At 45.2% G+C, this 20,022-nt stretch overlaps 1 protein-coding gene across 1 annotated transcript in view; it reads left to right on the top strand.

Annotated features, from left to right (window-relative positions):
• The first annotated feature begins 16 nt into the window (after positions 1 to 16).
• MED17 (mediator complex subunit 17) overlaps positions 17 to 20,022 on the top strand; it is a 29,527-nt gene continuing 9,521 nt past the window's right edge. The window contains exons 1-8 of the mRNA XM_068239425.1: positions 17 to 326; positions 6,632 to 6,798; positions 8,999 to 9,218; positions 11,182 to 11,318; positions 13,698 to 13,782; positions 13,997 to 14,149; positions 15,764 to 15,894; positions 18,007 to 18,191. Coding sequence (XP_068095526.1) covers positions 104 to 326; positions 6,632 to 6,798; positions 8,999 to 9,218; positions 11,182 to 11,318; positions 13,698 to 13,782; positions 13,997 to 14,149; positions 15,764 to 15,894; positions 18,007 to 18,191 — 1,301 coding nt within the window. The 5' untranslated portion in view covers positions 17 to 103. The remainder of the gene's footprint in view (positions 327 to 6,631; positions 6,799 to 8,998; positions 9,219 to 11,181; positions 11,319 to 13,697; positions 13,783 to 13,996; positions 14,150 to 15,763; positions 15,895 to 18,006; positions 18,192 to 20,022) is intronic.

Here is a 20,022-nt window from a genome sequence, read left to right as displayed (position 1 = left end):
GGCTGCAGCAGTGCCTGAATTGTGTCCTGTGCTTGGTGCGCATGCGCAGTGACAGCACGGAGCGGGGTCCAGCTGCGGTTCTGGGGTTAGAGACAGCGGAAAGATGTCGGGGGGTCCCGCAGTACAGATTAGTATCGAGTCCTCAGCGGAGAAGCAGGTGCAGGAGGTTGGCCTGGATGGCTCGGAGACCTATGTGCAGCCACTGTCCATGTCACAGAACCTGGCCCGCCTGGCCCAGCGCATAGACTTCCAGCAAGACTCTGACCATGAAGAGGGGCTGCCTGGCCTCCGCGATACTGACTGGGGGGAACATGAGGACGAGGAGGGTGAGACTGGCCCTGCCTGACTGTCCACCTCCTCACTGACCCTCTACTACATCTGCACTCTCTATACCCATTCCACAACTCTGCACCTTCCTATACCCACCTTCAATACACTCTACCCACCTTCAATACACTCTACCCTCTTAAACTTGTCCCCCAATACACTGTACCCTCCTATACCCACACTTCAATACACTGCACTCTCCTGTACCCACCCCTCAATATACACTGCACTCTCCTATACCCACCTCTCAATCGGAGCAGTCCTTTTCAGCGCAGGAATATTTGTGCGCAGCTGGCGCCACCATAGACTATAATAGGAATTACATCTATAGCGGCGCTCAATGAGTAACGTCGGCGCCGTCGGAGGACGGAGCTGAAGTTGCTTTTAAAACACAATAATTCGGCCTCCAGCAATAGCTGGAAGCCAAATTATATCATTCCTCACCATCCATGGCGGCCTGGAGGGGGAATAGTAATTATCACGGCTGGGACTTGTGCAGCAGCAGGATCAGCCATATACCGGCTGTATCCTGCGCCCAAATCTTCCTGCGCCAATTTCAAATGTATGCCTCTCAATACACTGCACTGTCCTATACCCACACCTCAATACACTGCACTGTCCTATACCCACACCTCTATACACTGCACTGTCCTATACCCACATCTTTATACACTGCACTGTCCTATACCCACACCTCAATACACTGCACTGTCCTATACCCACACCTCTATACACTGCACTGTCCCTTACCCACACCTCTATGCACTGCACTGTCCTATACCCACACCTCTATGCACTGCACTGTCCTATACCCACACCTCAATACACTGCACTGTCCTATACCCACACCTCAATACACTGCACTGTCCCTTACCCACACCTCTATGCACTGCACTGTCCTATACCCACACCTCTATGTACTGCACTGTCCTATACCTACACCTCAATACACTGCACTGTCCTATACCCACACCTCTATACACTGCACTGTCCCTTACCCACACCTCTATACACTGCACTGTCCTATACCCACACCTCTATGCACTGCACTGTCCTATACCCACACCTCAATACACTGCACTGTCCTATACCCACACCTCAATACACTGCACTGTCCTATACCCACACCTCAATACACTGCACTGTCCTATACCCACACCTCTATACACTGCACTGTCCTATACCCACACCTCTATGCACTGCACTGTCCTATACCCACACCTCTATGCACTGCACTGTCCTATACCCACACCTCAATACACTGCACTGTCCTATACCCACACCTCTATACACTGCACTGTCCTATACCCACACCTCTATGCACTGCACTGTCCTATACCCACACCTCAATACACTGCACTGTCCTATACCCACACCTTAATACACTGCACTGTCCTATACCCACCCCTCAATACACTGTACTGTCCTATAACCACACTTCAATACACTGCACTGTCCTATACCCACACCTCAATACACTGCACCGTCCTATACCCACACCTCTATACACTGCACTGTCCTATACCCACCCCTCAATACACTGCACTGTCCTATACCCACCCCTCAATACACTGTACTGTCCTATAACCACACCTCAATACACTGCACCGTCCTATACCCACACCTCAATACACTGCACTGTCCTATACCCACACCTCTATACACTGCACTGTCCTATAACCACACTTCAATACACTTCACTGTCCTATACCCACACCTCTATACACTGCACTGTCCTATACCCACACCTCTATACACTGCACTGTCCTATACCCACACCTCTATACACTGCACTGTCCTATACCCACCCCTCAATACACTGTACTGTCCTATAACCACACTTCAATACACTGCACTGTCCTATAACCACACTTCAATACACTGCACTGTCCTATACCCACACCTCTATACACTGCACTGTCCTATACCCACACCTCTATACACTGCACTGTCCTGTACCCACCCCTCAATACACTGTACTGTCCTATAACCACACTTCAATACACTGCACTGTCCTATAACCACACTTCAATACACTGCACTGTCCTATACCTACACCTCAATACACTGCACCGTCCTATACCCACCCCTCAATACACTGCACTGTCCTATACCCACACCTCAATACACTGCACTGTCCTATACCCACACCTCTATACACTGCACTGTCCTATACCCACACCTCTATACACTGCACTGTCCTATACCCACCCATCAATACACTGCACTGTCCTATAACCACACTTCAATACACTGCACTGTCCTATAACCACACTTCAATACACTGCACTGTCCTATAACCACACTTCAATACACTGCACTGTCCTATACCTACACCTCAATACACTGAACTGTCCTATACTCACACCTCAATACACTGCACCGTCCTATACCCACACCTCAATACACTGCACTGTCCTATACCCACACCTCAATACACTGCACTGTCCTATACCCACACCTCAATACACTGCGCTGTCCTATACCCACACCTCAATACACTGCACTGTCCTATACCCACACCTCAATACACTGCACTGTCCTATACCCACACCTCAATACACTGCACCGTCCTATACCGACACTTCAATACACTGCACCGTCCTATACCCACACCTCAATACACTGCACTGTGCTATACCCACACCTCAATACACTGCACTGTCCTATACCCACACCTCAATACACTGTACTGTCCTATACCCACCCCTCAATACACTGCACTGTCCTATACCCACACCTCAATACACTGTACTGTCCTATACCCACCCCTCAATACACTGCACTTTCCTATAACCACACTTCAATACACTGCACTGTCCTATACCTACACCTCAATACACTGCACTGTCCTATACCCACACCTCAATACACTGTACTGTCCTATACCCACCCCTCAATACACTGCACTGTCCTATACCCACACCTCAATACACTGTACTGTCCTATACCCACCCCTCAATACACTGCACTTTCCTATAACCACACTTCAATACACTGCACTGTCCTATACCTACACCTCAATACACTGCACTGTCCTATACCCACACCTCAATACACTGCACTGTCCTATACCCACACCTCAATACACTGCACTGTCCTATACCCACACCTCAATACACTGCACCGTCCTATACCCACACTTCAATACACTGCACCGTCCTATACCCACACCTCAATACACTGCACTGTCCTATACCCACACCTCAATACACTGCACTGTCCTATACCCACCCCTCAATACACTGCGCCCTCCGCCCTCCTATACCCACCCCTCAATACACTGCGCCCTCCTATACCCACCCCTCAATACACTGCGCCCTCCTATACCCACCCCTCAATACCAGGGCTGTGGAGTCGGTACAAAAATCTTCAGACTCCTCAGTTTCTGAAACCACGACTCCAACTCCGGGTACCCAAAATTGCTCAGACTCCGACTCTTCGACTCCGACTCCTTAGTCTAATACTTAACAGGGCTGTGGATTTTGTACAAAAATCATGCGACTCCGACTCCTCAGTTTCTGAAACCACGACTCCGACTCTGAGTGCCCAAAATTGCCCCGACTCCTCATCTTCACAGCCCTGCTCAATACACTGCACCGTCCTATACCCACCCCTCAATACACTGCGCCCTCCTATACCCACCCCTCAATACACTGCGCCCTCCTATACCCACCCCTCAATACACTGCACCCTCCTATACCCACCCCTCAATACACTGCGCCCTCCTATACCCACCCCTCAATATACACTGCACTCTCCTATACCCACCCCTCAATATACACTGCACCCTCCAATACCCACCCCTCAATATACACTGCGCCCTCCTATACCCACCCCTCAATACACTGCACCCTCCTATACCCACCCCTCAATACACTGCACCCTCCTATACCCACCCCTCAATACACTGCACCCTCCAATACCCACCCCTCAATATACACTGCACTCTCCTATACCCACCCCTCAATATACACTGCACTCTCCTATACCCACCCCTCAATACACTGTGCCCTCCTATACCCACCCCTCAATACACTGCGCCCTCCTATACCCACCCCTCAATACACTGCGCCCTCCTATACCCACCCCTCAATACACTGCGCCCTCCTATACTCACCCCTCAATACACTGCGCCCTCCTATACCCACCCCTCAATACACTGCACCCTCCTATACCCACCCCTCAATACACTGCGCCCTCCTATACAAACCCCTCAATACACTGCGCCCTCCTATACCCACCCCTCAATACACTGCGCCCTCCTATACCCACCCCTCAATACACTGCGCCCTCCTATACCCACCCCTCAATACACTGCGCCCTCCTATACCCACCCCTCAATACACTGCACTCTCCTATACACACCCCTCAATACACTGCACTCTCCTATACCCACGCCTCAATACACTGCACTCTCCTATACCCACCCCTCAATACACTGCACTCTCCTATACCCACCCCTCAATACACTGCACCCTCCAATACCCACCCCTCAATACACTGCACCCTCCAATACCCACCCCTCAATACACTGCACCCTCCTATACCCACCCCTCAATATACACTGCACCCTCCAATACCCACCCCTCAATATACACTGCGCCCTCCTATACCCACGCCTCAATACACTGCACCCTCCTATACCCACCCCTCAATACACTGCACCCTCCTATACCCACCCCTCAATACACTGCACCCTCCAATACCCACCCCTCAATATACACTGCACTCTCCTATACCCACCCCTCAATATACACTGCACTCTCCTATACCCACCCCTCAATACACTGTGCCCTCCTATACCCACCCCTCAATACACTGCGCCCTCCTATACCCACCCCTCAATACACTGCGCCCTCCTATACCCACCCCTCAATACACTGCGCCCTCCTATACTCACCCCTCAATACACTGCGCCCTCCTATACCCACCCCTCAATACACTGCACCCTCCTATACCCACCCCTCAATACACTGCGCCCTCCTATACAAACCCCTCAATACACTGCGCCCTCCTATACCCACCCCTCAATACACTGCGCCCTCCTATACCCACCCCTCAATACACTGCGCCCTCCTATACCCACCCCTCAATACACTGCACCCTCCTATACCCACCCCTCAATACACTGCACTCTCCTATACACACCCCTCAATACACTGCACTCTCCTATACCCACGCCTCAATACACTGCACTCTCCTATACCCACCCCTCAATACACTGCACTCTCCTATACCCACCCCTCAATACACTGCACCCTCCAATACCCACCCCTCAATACACTGCACCCTCCTATACCCACCCCTCAATACACTGCACCCTCCTATACCCACCCCTCAATACACTGCACCCTCCTATACCCACCCCTCAATATACACTGCGCCCTCCTATACCCACCCCTCAATACACTCTACACTGTACTTGTCAGCCATTACACTGTGCCAGAGATGGATTAAGATGCAATGGGGTCCTAGGCAAGGAAGTGGATGTGAGGCCCCCTTGTGGTACTTTTGGTAAGCTGAAGTGAAGAGAAGTCAACAAAGGTGGCAAGTGGGCCCCTTGACATCCACTGGGCCCCAAGCACCTGCCTAGGTTGCCTAGAGGTTAATCCTGCTCTGCACTGTACCTTTTTATACCCAGCCCTCAATACACTGTACCCTCTTATACTTGTCTACCAAGATACTGTACCGATAACCTACCTTCTAATAAACTGTACCCTTCTATATGTGTCTAGCAATACATTTTACCCTTCTGTGCTCACCCCCAATAGGCTGTACCCTTTTATACCAATCCTCCAGTGCCCTGTACCCTTTCCTAACACTTTAACTTACTATACCTACCTTGAATACACTGTAGCCTCCTATACTTAAATGCCCTGGACCTCTAGCCTTCTATTCTTATCCTCCAATACCCCCATACCCTCTTATCCCTTTCTCCCAATACCCTGTACCCTCCTATCCCCTTCTCCCAATACCCTGTACCCTCCTATCCCCATCTCCAAATACCCTGTACCCTCTACCCCCCCCCCCCCATACCCCATGCCCTTCTACTCTGATTCCCTAGTACCCTGTGTGGGTCAGACACCATGCTAGCACAGCCTGATGTAGCTTTGTGGTTCACTGGAAGTGGAATTTGAAATCAAAATAGCTAAAATAGAAGACCATACTGCCTAAAACCATCCCTCCCCTCCAACCTTCTCTATAAATCCAGGCACAATTTGCTCCCCTTCAACCTTCTTTATAAATCCAGGCACAGTATGCTTGTTCCTCCTCTATTTTGAGCATCTTGCTTCCCTTGCAGGTTTGGTGAAGTTCCAGCCCTCACTTTGGCCATGGGACTCTGTGAGGAACCACCTCCGAGGATCCCTTACTGAAATGTGTGTATTGAATGATGTGTTGACCATAGTGAAGGACAAGCGGTACATGCACCTGGATCCGGTCTCCCAGGAATCTCTTACACCAAAACAGGTATTCAAGGAGTGTTTCTACATATGTTTTCTTGTTTCTACTCCTAGCATCTTAGATTGTTTCCCTGGGTGTTATTGGGTCCATCTACCTTGTACTGGATGAATCCACCAAAATCTGAGGTTTTAGATGAAGCCTGGTGGGCCTTGTTGTTCAACTCCTTTTCTTGGGGATTCTGGTAGCAATGTTTGCCTTCATTGTGTATTCATATTGCTGCTGTTGTGCATGAGTGGCAATAGCTGCAGGGGGAGTACAGCTTTATAATGTGCATGAGCAGTAATAGCTGCGAGAGGAGTGCAGCTTTATCATGTGTGTAATTTTTGCAGGAGAGGAGTGCCGCTTTATCACGTGCATAATTCCTGCAGGAGAGGAGTGCCGCTTTATCACGTGCATAATTCCTGCAGGAGAGGAGTGCAGCTTTATCATGTGCATAATTCCTGCAGGAGAGGAGTGCAGCTTTATCATGTGCATAATTCCTGCAGGAGAGGAGTGCAGCTTTATCATGTGCATAATTCCTGCAAGAGAGGAGTGCAGCTTTATCATGTGCATAATTCCTGCAAGAGAGGAGTGCAGCTTTATCATGTGCATAATTCCTGCAAGAGAGGAGTGCAGCTTTATCATGTGCATAATTCCTGCAAGAGAGGAGTGCAGCTTTATCATGTGCATAATTCCTGCAAGAGAGGAGTGCAGCTTTATCATGTGCATAATTCCTGCAAGAGAGGAGTGCAGCTTTATCATGTGCATAATTCCTGCAGGAGAGGAGTGCAGCTTTATCATGTGCATAATTCCTGCAGGAGAGGAGTGCAGCTTTATCATTTGCATAATTCCTGCAGGAGAGGAGTACAGCTTTATCATTTGCATAATTCCTGCAGGAGAGGAGTGCAGCTTTATCATGTGCATAATTCCTGCAGGAGAGGAGTGCAGCTTTATCATGTGCATAATTCCTGCAGGAGAGGAGTGCAGCTTTATCATGTGCATAATTCCTGCAGGAGAGGAGTGCAGCTTTATCATGTGCATAATTCCTGCAGGAGAGGAGTGCAGCTTTATCATGTGCATAATTCCTGCAGGAGAGGAGTGCAGCTTTATCATGTGCATAATTCGTGCAGGACAGGAGTGTAGCTTTATCATGTGCATAATTCCTGCAGGAGAGGAGTGCAGCTTTATCATGTGCATAATTCCTGCAGGAGAGGAGTGCAGCTTTATCATGTGCATAATTCCTGCAGGAGAGGAGTGCAGCTTTATCATGTGCATAATTCCTGCAGGAGAGGAGTGCAGCTTTATCATGTGCATAATTCCTGCAGGAGAGGAGTGCAGCTTTATCATGTGCATAATTCCTGCAGGAGAGGAGTGCAGCTTTATCATGTGCATAATTCCTGCAGGAGAGGATTGCAGCTTAATCATGTGCATAATTCCTGCAGGAGAGGATTGCAGCTTTATCATGTGCATAATTCCTGCAGGAGAGGAGTGCCGCTTTATCATGTGCATGAGGTGTGGCAGGGGCGAGTCTTAACCTGTCTAGCGGTATTGACGGTTATACACGTCAATACAAAACATGCTGTGCATACACGTTAATACTCTCCTGCACTGGATACTAGACCCTTGCTTCACACATTTTGGCAAGTTACAGGAAAAAAAAAGGTTATGAAAATTAATCGGATCACTTTTTGCACAGAAATCCTGGGGAAATTGAACGCCAGGAAGGTTACAGTGTCCTTTTTTTTTTATCTCAAAATGTTGGCAGGTATGCTGCCTGTCTGTCGGTCCATCTCTTCCCTTGATCTCCCGCAGCAGGAATGGCGTTTTATAATGTGCATTAGTAGGAATTAGTAAGAATACCTGCAGGAGGAGTGCAGCCTTACAATATGCATAAGTAGTAAGTAATACCTGCAGGAGGAGTGCAGCTTTATCATGTGCATGAGTAGGACCATGGTGATGACATCACACTGTGGGAGGGGTTTCACCACAATATCAGCCATACAGACCCCCCTGATGATCTATCCAGGAAAAGGTAAAGATTTCTTATGTGGAAGGAGGTATCCGCTTCTGATTAGGATGAAGTTCAATCCTTGGTTACAGTTCCTCTGTAAAGGGATAAGGGTACATATACAGTCTGAGAAAGCACCAAGACCAGACAGCACTTCTCTCATGACTTAAGTTGCGGTGGACAAGTCATTGAATTAGGGAATGTAATTTGTCTTTTCAGAGTCAGCATGGTTTGCTACTAGTTTCCAAGAGGAAATCCCTCTTCGCAGCAGCACAGATTCTCCTGAAAGGCGCCGAGCGTCTGTCCAAGTCTGTGGCAGAGAACCAGGAGAACAAGCGTCAGCGGGACTTTAACTCTGAACTGCTGAGGTTGCGGCAGCATTGGAAGCTGAGGAAGCTGGGAGATAAGATCCTGGGAGATCTGAGCTACAGAAGTGCAGGTAACTTGTTCCATTATGTTACCATTTCACCATCACAATCAGTGTTATCAGACTGAGGGGGAAAAATATAAGAAATTACAAATACTTAGACTTTGTAGTGTAAAGATGTAAACTTTCTGCTGTAGCGCCAACTGTATGTTTCCTCCCTGCATCTTCCACATGGAACCCGCAGTACACAGTCTGCATCATGGGGTGAGTGGGGGACCATTTGCTATCACTCCTGCACATTGCCCAGGCCATTTACTACTGGACTACTGGGCCCCTCTCATTACAATGTAGACTGTGTACCTGTAGGTACAGAGTAATCTTCCCATCTGGTGTTTGTGTGTGTGTATGTAAAGAAAGTTGGAAGCTGCTAAAAGCAGGGCTGTGGAGTCGGAGCAATTTTCGGGTACCTGGAGTCGTTGGTTTCATAAACTGAGTTGGATAATTTTTGTGCCGACTCCACAGCCCTGGTTTACCACCTGTGACCTTCTACAGTTTTATGGTAATTTTTTTTTTTTCTTCCCAACACTTTTTTTTTTTTATTTATTTTTTTTTAATTTTCATATATAATGAAAATCTGTCAAACATTGTCCTCCGCACTATATATGCACAGAATGCAGATGACCTATGTAGGTATTTTAGAACTTTGTTCCCTTTGTGTCCCTCTGTATCACTCTCTCAAGCAAAGAAGATAAAATGTAGATTAAAAAAAGCCTATTGATACTGTCTCCATATTCAGTTCAGTCCTTGTTATAGGATGTTTGCCCAGTTACACATATTCTAGAGGACCCAGCAATCCCTTGAGCTGTTCTGTAGCATACTATGAGGTAAGTGGAAGGATGACATAAAGGCCTTTAGTATTATTTCAGAAAATACTTGTGTTATATAATTTTTCCACCTTTTTAGATCCCAGGCGGAGCAGGGAAGATCCACTTGTTGTATATACTCGCATATAAGCTGACCGGCTTATAAGCCGAGTTACCCACTTATCCCTCAGAAACCAGAAAAAAGTGCTTGACTCGTGTATAAGCCCCCTCCACAGTAGCCAGATATGCCCCCAGTAAAAGTCTGCCTCCCTCCCCATAGCCAGATGTGCCCCAAGGATGATACAGTTGTGTCTCAAGGCCCCACTAGATGACGTCATAGATATAAGACACGGCGATTGCCACACAGGAAGAATCCCCGATCATTGCACAGCTGACTCATGGCTTGCACGCTCCACAAGCCAGAGGACACAGGTAGTCCTGAGCAGGGCACTCTACACACCATGTTGCAAGGAATGGTGGGCACGGACACAGTGGGGAGCCAGTAACAAAACCTGCCAGTAACAAAACCTGCTCCACCATCCATTCTGCTCCATTGACTCGCATATAAGCCGAAGGGGTAACCCTTCCCTTTAGGTAAAAATTAGGCTTATACACAAGTATATACAGTATTGTTTTTTCTTGCTGCAATGGCTGTATGAGAAGTTTTCATTTTATATTCAGGGTTGTGGAGTCGGTACAAAAATCATTTCCTCAGTTTATGAAACCACTGACTCCATGTACCCAAAATGCCTTTGGGGTGAAGTGGTTAAGCATCACTGATAAGCAAATTACAGCGACACATTTTTTTTCCTGGCAGAATACAACTTCTGAGGACAGGGGAGAGGTAGGACAAGGTCAATAGTTCATGTATTTTCACTCTGGGACGCTTAATAGGCTGCGACCGATTAGAGACTGTAAAACATTCATCCTACTTTGTAAATGTTTAAGTGTAAAAGAAAATCATGGGATACTTAGTCATTTTTAGGAGTAGGAGGATAAATATAATTGTTTCTCATCAGCTTCAGGTCATGTGACCAAATATTTCAGGTAATATTTTTTTTTCTGTGGAAGCCTCATTTAGTAGACTATTTTGTATGGTATATTTCGCACTGCAGCCTATCAGTGCTATGCGTCATAGAATGGCTTGTCATTACCTGTGTGTCCCCATACAGGCTCCCTCTTCCCTCACCATGGCACATTTGAAGTAATAAAGAATACAGACATTGATCTGGATAAGAAGATGCCTGAAGACTACTGCCCACTAGATGTCCATATCCCCAGTGATTTAGAAGGCTCTGCTTATTTAAAGGTGTGTATTAAATCCTTGTGTTAGAGAAGATTCTCCTCCTAAACAGACATCTGAAACGTGATTGGTAAATAGGGAGATAATTTGGCAACATACCCAAAAAACGTAATTCTGGGCTCTTTGGCTTTGCCGCAAATTAGCTCTTAGACTGTGTTAGGGACGTTGGACTATGATTACATTTTTTATATCATCAGAAAAATAGCATTATTTCTCCTGAAATACCCCCACTTTACATATATCAGCATATTAAAGTTAGGGGTGAGAAGCTTAAAGTACACATGAAGCCTCCTTACAGAGACTCTGTAACAACAAAATGTTTAGCCTTATTTCTTCTATCCTATAAATTCCTATACCTGTTCTAATGTGCTCTGTCTTACTGCAGCCTTTCCTAGTTGCACAGTGGCTGTATTATCTCTGTTATCTAATCTTCTTTCCTCTGACAGCTTTGTCGGGCTCAGGCACTCAGGCAGGAATGTGCTGCTCTGTTTGTACTAGGATAGAAGCTATACACACCCTCTCCACGCCCCCTGCAGTCTCTGTATGAGTCACAGACTGAGCTTCTCTCAGCCTATCACCCTCTGGTTAGCAGCCATGTCTTTTGTTTGTAAACACTGCCTAAAACTGGCAATTACAAGCCAGGATCGCAGCAGGGAGTGGCAGAAACAGCACAGAGGGGCTCGGGAGAACATAATGAATAGAATGGTATGCTTTTTATTGTAAGAATTTTAGAGTACAGATTCTCTTTAAAAAGTGGTCTGAAACTCTGACATAACATTCAATAAAAATGTGTTTTTCCTACTTTTTATTACTTATGCAGTTATCATATTGGCTTTTGTGCACCAGTAATATTGTCTGTCTAGAAATAACACGTTTCCAAGTGTAGTTCATCTTGCCCTGAAAGCTGCCATTGCATTTTATTCCAGCTGCTTTTTATTATATACTAGCTGACCTAAGCCCGTTTTAAAAAAAACAGGCTCTAGGTCTGTCGCCGCATGTCACTGCATGTGCGCATGCTGCACGCACGCCTCGCGTGCACCCGCCTGTTGGCCCTGTCCGCCTCTTCAAGCCGCACCTCACTCCCCCTCAGTGTCTCAGCGCACATGCGCAGTCCGTTATGAGCAGGGACACACACGGATGCAGAGACACTTGGATATTATTATATAGGATTAAAATCTTCAAGTGAGCTGTTCTGAACTGTGTGTATGCTTGAAGCACAGAGAGCTTCTCAGGGAGTGTTTTCAGTTGTTTACACACAAATGTAACAACATTGGAATGTAAACAAAGATACTGTTATCTCCAGTCTGGATGCGGATTTCCAACTGAATAACCTTTCCATGGCAAGACAAGGTGCTGTTTAACTGTTTCAATGATGTTCTGCTACAATTTCTGTTTGCTATAGTAGCTTTAAAGCTGTAAGGAATCTTTTAGAACAAAATTAAAATGCTGACTTTCAGACCACTTTAATAAAAAAGAAAAGTTAAATATTTACCTCAGTACGGAGAAGCCTCTGGATGGTCAAGTGGCTGCCCGTAACATCTTATACTCCACCGTTCCAACAAAGGGTCCATCTATCCTTCATTCGCTTCTGTGAATAAAGTTTCTTCCGGCTCTGTTCCCAGACGTGGATCAGCGCTCTACTGAGCATGTGCAAGTACAGTCCGGGCATGCCAGTAAAGCAAAGTGATCATGCTAGAGGTAGAGATCTGAAGCCTTAATGGATAGTTGCACATCTGGTCAGTTCTGAAAGGAATACTTATAAATTACACTAATTATAATTGCTTTTAGAATCTGCCTCCTTCTTTTTGGGTTTATTACCTTGTGTTGGTAATTGCACAGGAAGCTGATGTCTGATTCTCAGGGAGTACAGAGTCTAAAGTTGTCTTGGCTCATTTGCTCACTTTCATTGTGTTAGCTTTCTTAAAGAGGAACTCCAGTGAAAATAAAGTAATGAACATAAGTGCTTAATTTTTAAAATAATTATGTATAAATTATTTAGTCAGTGTTTGCCCATTGCAAAATATTTCCTCTCCCTGATTTACATTCTGACATTTATCACATGGTGACATTTTTACTGCTGGCAGGTGGTGTCAGTGGCAGTAGCTGCTGCTTGCTTTTTGTGCAGTTGGAAACTGCTGTTATTTCCCACAATGCAACAAGGCTCCCACAGTGTGATGCCAGCACCATGGTCCTGACATCACACTGTGGGAAGGGTTTCACCACAATATCAGCCATACAGAGCCCCTTGCTCATCCGTTTGAGAAAAGGAAAAGATTTCTCATGGTAAAGGGGGAATCTGCTAATGATTGGGATGAAGTTCAATCCTTGATCACAGTTTCTCTTTAACCGCTGATCTATTTATTTCTTTTTTGCTTTGTTTTGTAGGTTTCCATCCAGAAGCAATCTCCAGACATCGGTGACCTTGGAACAGTCAATTTGTTTAAACGCCCCATGCCTAAAGCAAAGCCAGGTATACTTGTTACACTGCTTATTTTATCTATTTTCCATATGGCTTGCTGCGGTTCTTTCCTTTTCTGACCTTTCTGTGGTCAGGTAGTGTTCTGTTGCTGACCTGCTTTTACCCCCTGTGGGCAGGACACAACCTGCATGGAGTTGGTGGGCATGTGTTCTGATTGGCCTTTCATGCTCAGCATTTAAACCCTGTCTGTCCTTCTCTCTTCCAGGGACACCGCACTGGCAGACGAAGCTGGAGGCCGCTCAGAATGTCCTCCTCTGTAAAGAAATATTTGCACAGTTGTCTCGCGAAGCCGTACAAATCAAGTCCCAAATCCCCCATATTGTTGTCAAGAACCAAATCATCTCTCAGCCATTTCCCGGTAAGAAATGCAGCTTTTATCGGTGGTAGGAGAGGGGGATCACACGGGACATAGTTGCCATTAGCTGAACTTCCCTAGAGCTGTGCAGGAACTCTGCCCCGGAGATGTTTTTTTATTTGAGTATAAGTACCCTAAAGGGAATCTGAAGTGAAAATAAACTTCTGATATAATTTGTATGTGTAATACTGCTAAGAAATAAAGCATTAGCAGCAGAGATATGAGTCTAATATTGTTTCCAATACAGGAAGAGTTAAGAAACTCCAGTTGTTATCTATGCAAAAGAGCCACTGATCTCTCCACGACTTTCAAAGTCAGAGCTCTGTCTTCTGAAGCTTATTATCTCAAGTGTCTGTCATTGTATTTTCTTTTTTTCTACAGAGTACAGTTCAAAAGTTCACTAGCCTGCTCTGTGAAATCATTTAGAATGCTAAGTAGTGTGTAAACTGCAAATATTAGAGAAAGATGCAATGTTGTATAAAAAAAAAAAGATATCACTGAAAAAAAAATGAGAATATTTTCTTTGCTACTAATGTCCTAGTTACTATCCATACTACACAACCAATTCATTATATCATATTTTTTTTTTCTTCAGTGTCTCTTTAATTAACTTATGTTAAATCAGTTGTTCACGCGTGTGTGGTGTGTGTTTGGGTGGGGGGGGGGGGGGGGCGATATGGTGCTTGGAGGGTGGGTTACATCAAAAACTCTGATACAGTCATTATAGGTTTTTATGACATGTGAAATGTTGATTTTAGACTTTAAAGTATGGGGATGTCCACCAGTTAATGTTCTTTGGATAGAAAGTATTATTTAGTATTTATATGGCACTGACAACTTCCGCTGCGCTGTACAGAGTATATTGTCTTGTCCCTAAACTGTCCCTCAGGTACATGTTCCGTAATCCACATTAGTCAGCAGGGATTGTGTTTGAGGGCAAATTGAGATTCAATGCAGAAATATTGTAATGATGATGAAAATCTATGCAGCTTGTAAATGGGGTTATCCAATCATGGAAGCATTGGATTGGTCCATTTTCAGGCTGCATAGATTTGCAACATTTGCATAATTCTGCATCAACTTATTTGCATATCTCAAGCCAACCGAAAAGAGTGCTCTGACTCCCAACATTTTGTAGAGTGGTGCATTAAACCATAAAAAGTAGAAATAGAGGAGCAATGTACACAAATCCAATTGGCAATGATACCTTTATTCCAAAAAAGCAGAAAAGCAAAACAAAATGCATCAATTCAGCAGTTTTGTCAGAAAACACCTAGATGTCATAGGTGCGGAAATTCTGCAACTTCTAAAGCCTTCGACAGGCAGAAGTAGTTGGCAGAAGTTTCGGAAAATGTCTTTAAGACATCCGCGGCACTTAGACGGCAATTATGAAACGTCGGCAGTCTAAGGGTTAAAATACAATAAAAAGAAAGCAAAATTGCTTGTGTGTGTGGAAGACCTGTTTTACGATAGTCAGTTTCTGAATAAAAAGTAGAATAAGTGCCAGGATTCTCTCTAAACAGGGTTGTAACTGGCAGGTTTTTAGCCTCTCCTATAATTCTAAGGTTTCCATCACCAGTACCGGAGGTTTGTCATCTGATTGTCTTCCCACTCCAGGTCTTCAGCTGTCCATTTCTTTCTGCCATTCCACCAACGATAAGAAGTCTCAGAGGGCAGCTTCTGAAAAGGTCAGCCCTGAGGATCATCTCTATGTGCTGGAACACAACCTGCACCAGCTTATTAGAGAGGTGAGGGTCAGTACTGGGTTCAGTGCTCTTCAATTTATTTATTAATGACCTAGTAGATGCAGTAGAAAGCAAGGTTGCTTTTTTTTGCAGATGATACAAAATTGTGCAGAATCATCAACTCACAAGAAGATAGTGTCATATTGCAACAGGATCTGGATAGGATGGCTATATAGGCACATAAACCGCAGATGAAATTCAATGTTGAAAAATGTAAAGTCATGCATTTTGGTCGTGCCAATGGTCTAGCACCATACAAAATAAATGGAAAACAGTTGGGGACTTTAAACTTGGAGAAGGACTTAGGACTCACCAACAATAAGTTAAATTATCGTATTCAATGCCAAGCCGCTGCAGCTAAAGCTAATAACATTTTGGGATGCATTGAAAGGGAAATAAAAAGTTGAGATGCTAGCATAATATTGCTCCTGTGTAACTCTCTAGTAAGGCCACATCTGGAATATGGAATTCAGTTCTGGGCAACACATTACAGGAAATATATTGCAGTTTTAGAGCAGGTGCAGAGACGAGCAACAAAATTGATACGTGGGATGGAAGGTTTCACTTACCAAGAAAGGTTAGATGAACTGGGTTTATTTAGTCTAGAGAAAAGACACCTTAGAGGGGATCTAATAAACATGTATAAATACATCAGACGGCAATATAAAAGCTTGGCGGATGAGCTTTTTGTCCCTAGGCCTTATCAAAGGACTAGAGGACATGATCTTCTGCGCATGGAGGAAAAAAGTTTTAGCCATTCATTTAAGAAAGGGTTCTTTAGAGTAAGAGTGATTAAGATGTGGAATGCATTGCCACAGGAAGTAGTTATGGCAAATTCTATACCTGCATTTAAAGGGGGCTTAGATGCTTTCCTTGCGTTGAAAGACATCCATGTCTACAATTACTAGGTTATGCCTAATGATGTTGATCCAGGGATTTTATCTGATTGCCATCTGAAATCGGGAAGGAATTTTTTCCCTTTTGGGGCCAATTGGACCATGCCTTGTAAGGGTTTTTCACCTTCCTCTGGATCAACAGGGATATGTAAGGGAGCAGGCTGGTGTTGTACTTTGTTCTCTGGTTGAACTCGATGGACGTATGTCTTTTCTTTTTTTCAACCCAAATAACTATGTAACTATGTGAGCAGCCAGCCCAGGGAATACTTTTATCCTTCGTTTACCTGATTATGAAGTGAGACTCAGGTCTGAAGACTAGAATTTTTTTCCCACTTTTTCTTCCATCACTAAGCTGCTCTCATTGGATATCTGTCACTAGACTGGTGCCCTCTAAACTTGTCACATGACCAGAGAAGGTGACAGCTTAGTGAGAAAGGGATGGGAACTGACCACTACTTTTACTATATCATGCACCGCTTCCCTTCACCTACTGTCCTATCCCTCAAACCTTTAGACTGTAAGGCCAATTGGCAAGGGCTCTCTTCCCCTTCTGTCTCTCAATGCTGTGTAATATGCGCACATATCTTCCACCCGTTTAAAAATCTGCAGTTCATTGCATCAACTTTAATCCACCATTGTCTTGTATTGTTAACTGGTATATTGTTTATTTTTTATTTTTATACATTGTATTTTGTTGTACAGCGCCATGGAAGATGCTGGCGCTATATAAATCAATAATAATAACAGTTATGACTTTGAGGAAAAACCTCCCCTGGGGGGTACTCACCTGGGGTAGGGGAAGCTTCCGGATCCTATTGAGGCTTCCCCCGTCCTCCTTGGTCTCATGGCGGCGGAGATAAAGCTCCCCGAACAGCGGGGATGTAAATATTTATCTTCCCGCCTATCTCTGTGTGGAGAGCCGCAACAGCGCCCCCGCTGGAGCCAGGAAAGGTAAATTAGCGCTTGTCGAGGGAGGATTCCGTGACGCTTCGGGGGAGCCGGCGCTGGATTGCCTGCAGCTACAGGGGAGGGGGGAAGCCTCATTTGGGACCCTTAGGCTTCCCCCTACTGAGGTGAGTACCCCCCAGGGGAACTTTTTTTTGTTACAGGTTCTCTTTAAGCTATGTACACACATTCAATTGTTTTCCCCTAACAGGGATAGGGAAACCATCTCAAAATGTTTAGTTTTCTCATTCATAAATCCCTTTTTGTGTTTTAGTTCCACAAACAAACCTTAAGTAATATTGTGATGCCCCATCCTGCGAGCGCGCCGTTCGGACACAAGAGGATGCGTCTGGCGGGACCCCAGGCCTTCGATAAGAATGATATTAATTCCATGCAGCAGAGCGAGGGCCTTCTAGAGAAGATCATCAAACAAGCCAAACACATCTTCCTCAGGCGCAGGTTGGTGACCTCATCAGTAAGCTGGAAAAATGGGATCTTATTGTAACTGTTCATGAGCTGAAAGAGACTTGGGACTGGTCACATTCTGATTTCCCACGCTTCAAGGACACCTGACCTGAGGCAAAGCTACCAAAGATAAGCACAGGTGCATGTTCATGCTTGTTCCATACATCTGTGGTACCATAATCAATCCTTGAAAAATGTGACTTTTAGCTACAGTCTAAAATTTATAGACAGGAAGAGGCAGGCTTGTTGTGATGTTCCCTCCACCCCTCCTTCCTCTTTGCCGCCCCATTCACCCCCCTTAAGAGGAGGAAATAGGAGGGTAACAGGAAGAATCATTGCAACAAACCTGCCTCTTCCTGTCTGAAAGTCTGACTTTATCTAAAAGTCAAAGTTTTCAAGGATTGATAATGGTGACCAGGCAGAACGTGGAGAGGACCGGACAATGCACAGAGGTATGTGGATCAAGCATGAACATACCACTTTGCTTGCCTTAGGTAGCTTTGTTTCACGTCAGGTATCCTTTAACTGCCTCACACCGATGGGTGGTTGGAGGGTGGTGCTGCCAGGAACGCCTAACTCCGATTGTCGTCAGAGGCGGGGCTAGCAGGGAACGCACTTCTCTGCTAGAAGACAGAGCGGGGATCTGTGATCAGCCTGCGAGCCTCGATCGGAGCTGTAGTGAAAAAAAATGCCTATGAATGGGTAGTGCAGTGTATAGATTGATATCTAGGGTCAATTTAAAGGGGAAGGGGAGGGAATGAAAGAGAGGTATTTTTTTTGTTTTTTTTTGTAGACAAAATTGATCTTTATTTATTAATTAAAAAAAAATGCTAATCGCAGCAGCAATCAGAGACCACCAAAGAATGCTATATTATTGGGAAGAAAAGGAGGTAAAACTCATTTGGGTGGTAAGTTGTATGGCCGAGAAATAAACTGTTAAAGTTGTGAAGTGCTGAATTGTAAAAACTGGCCTGGTCACTAAGGGGGATATAAACCTGTGGTCCTCAAGTGGTTAACCCTTTGGGGACCGCCGTAGGTAAATCCTACGCCGCACTTGTGGCTGCCCTAGGCTGATGTGCCGTAGCATTTATGCCACCCGCCGTTTCCGCTCCCAACGCGATCGTGCACACCCGAGAGGGGAGATTAAAGGAATACTATCGATTCACATATTTTTTTCAATTGACGCAGGAATTGTTTGGGAAGTGCTGCTAAGTATTGGTGTATACATTTTAGTAGCAACCTCTTTGTTTACTGTTAGCAAAATACTTTCAAGCTTTACTGACGCCAAAACTGACGGCAGACTGAGCCATGAGGAGAGGGGAAATTCCCCTCATACTTAATCAGTTAACTCTGTGTAGCTCTGTGTGTGACAGAGAGAGAGCTCCCAACAGCTGCAGCTGCTGTGTCCTGTGTTTGACTGACCTGTCTGAAGAGAGCAGAGGAAATGTAACTAATTGTCACAGCTTTTCATACTGTTTTTGCTTTCAGAGTTTGATACTTACTTTCTGTAGTCTGATATGCAACTCTGGCTGTGCATTAAAGCAGACACCCCTTCTGCAATTGATTTGTCCCAATATAGCTAAATCCTACCCTCAATAAATTTCAGCTTTTGCCTCTGATATTTAACATGAAAAGTAGGAAAATGTTTACACAGCTACTTAGACATTATTTGTACATTGTCAGTTTAGAACACTTGGGTATCGATAGTATTCCTTTAAGCTGTCATATGACAGCTGACACCTCTCCTCAGTGATCAGGAGCCATCGTGATTGGCTCCTGATCACATGATCACTACGATCACCTGTGGATTGTAGTGATCACTGTT

The sequence above is a fragment of the Hyperolius riggenbachi genome, chromosome 6 (assembly GCF_040937935.1).
Source record: "Hyperolius riggenbachi isolate aHypRig1 chromosome 6, aHypRig1.pri, whole genome shotgun sequence".
Lineage (NCBI taxonomy): Eukaryota > Metazoa > Chordata > Amphibia > Anura > Hyperoliidae > Hyperolius > Hyperolius riggenbachi.
Note: the sequence above shows the minus strand (reverse complement) of the source record. Positions and strands in the feature narration are given on the sequence as shown.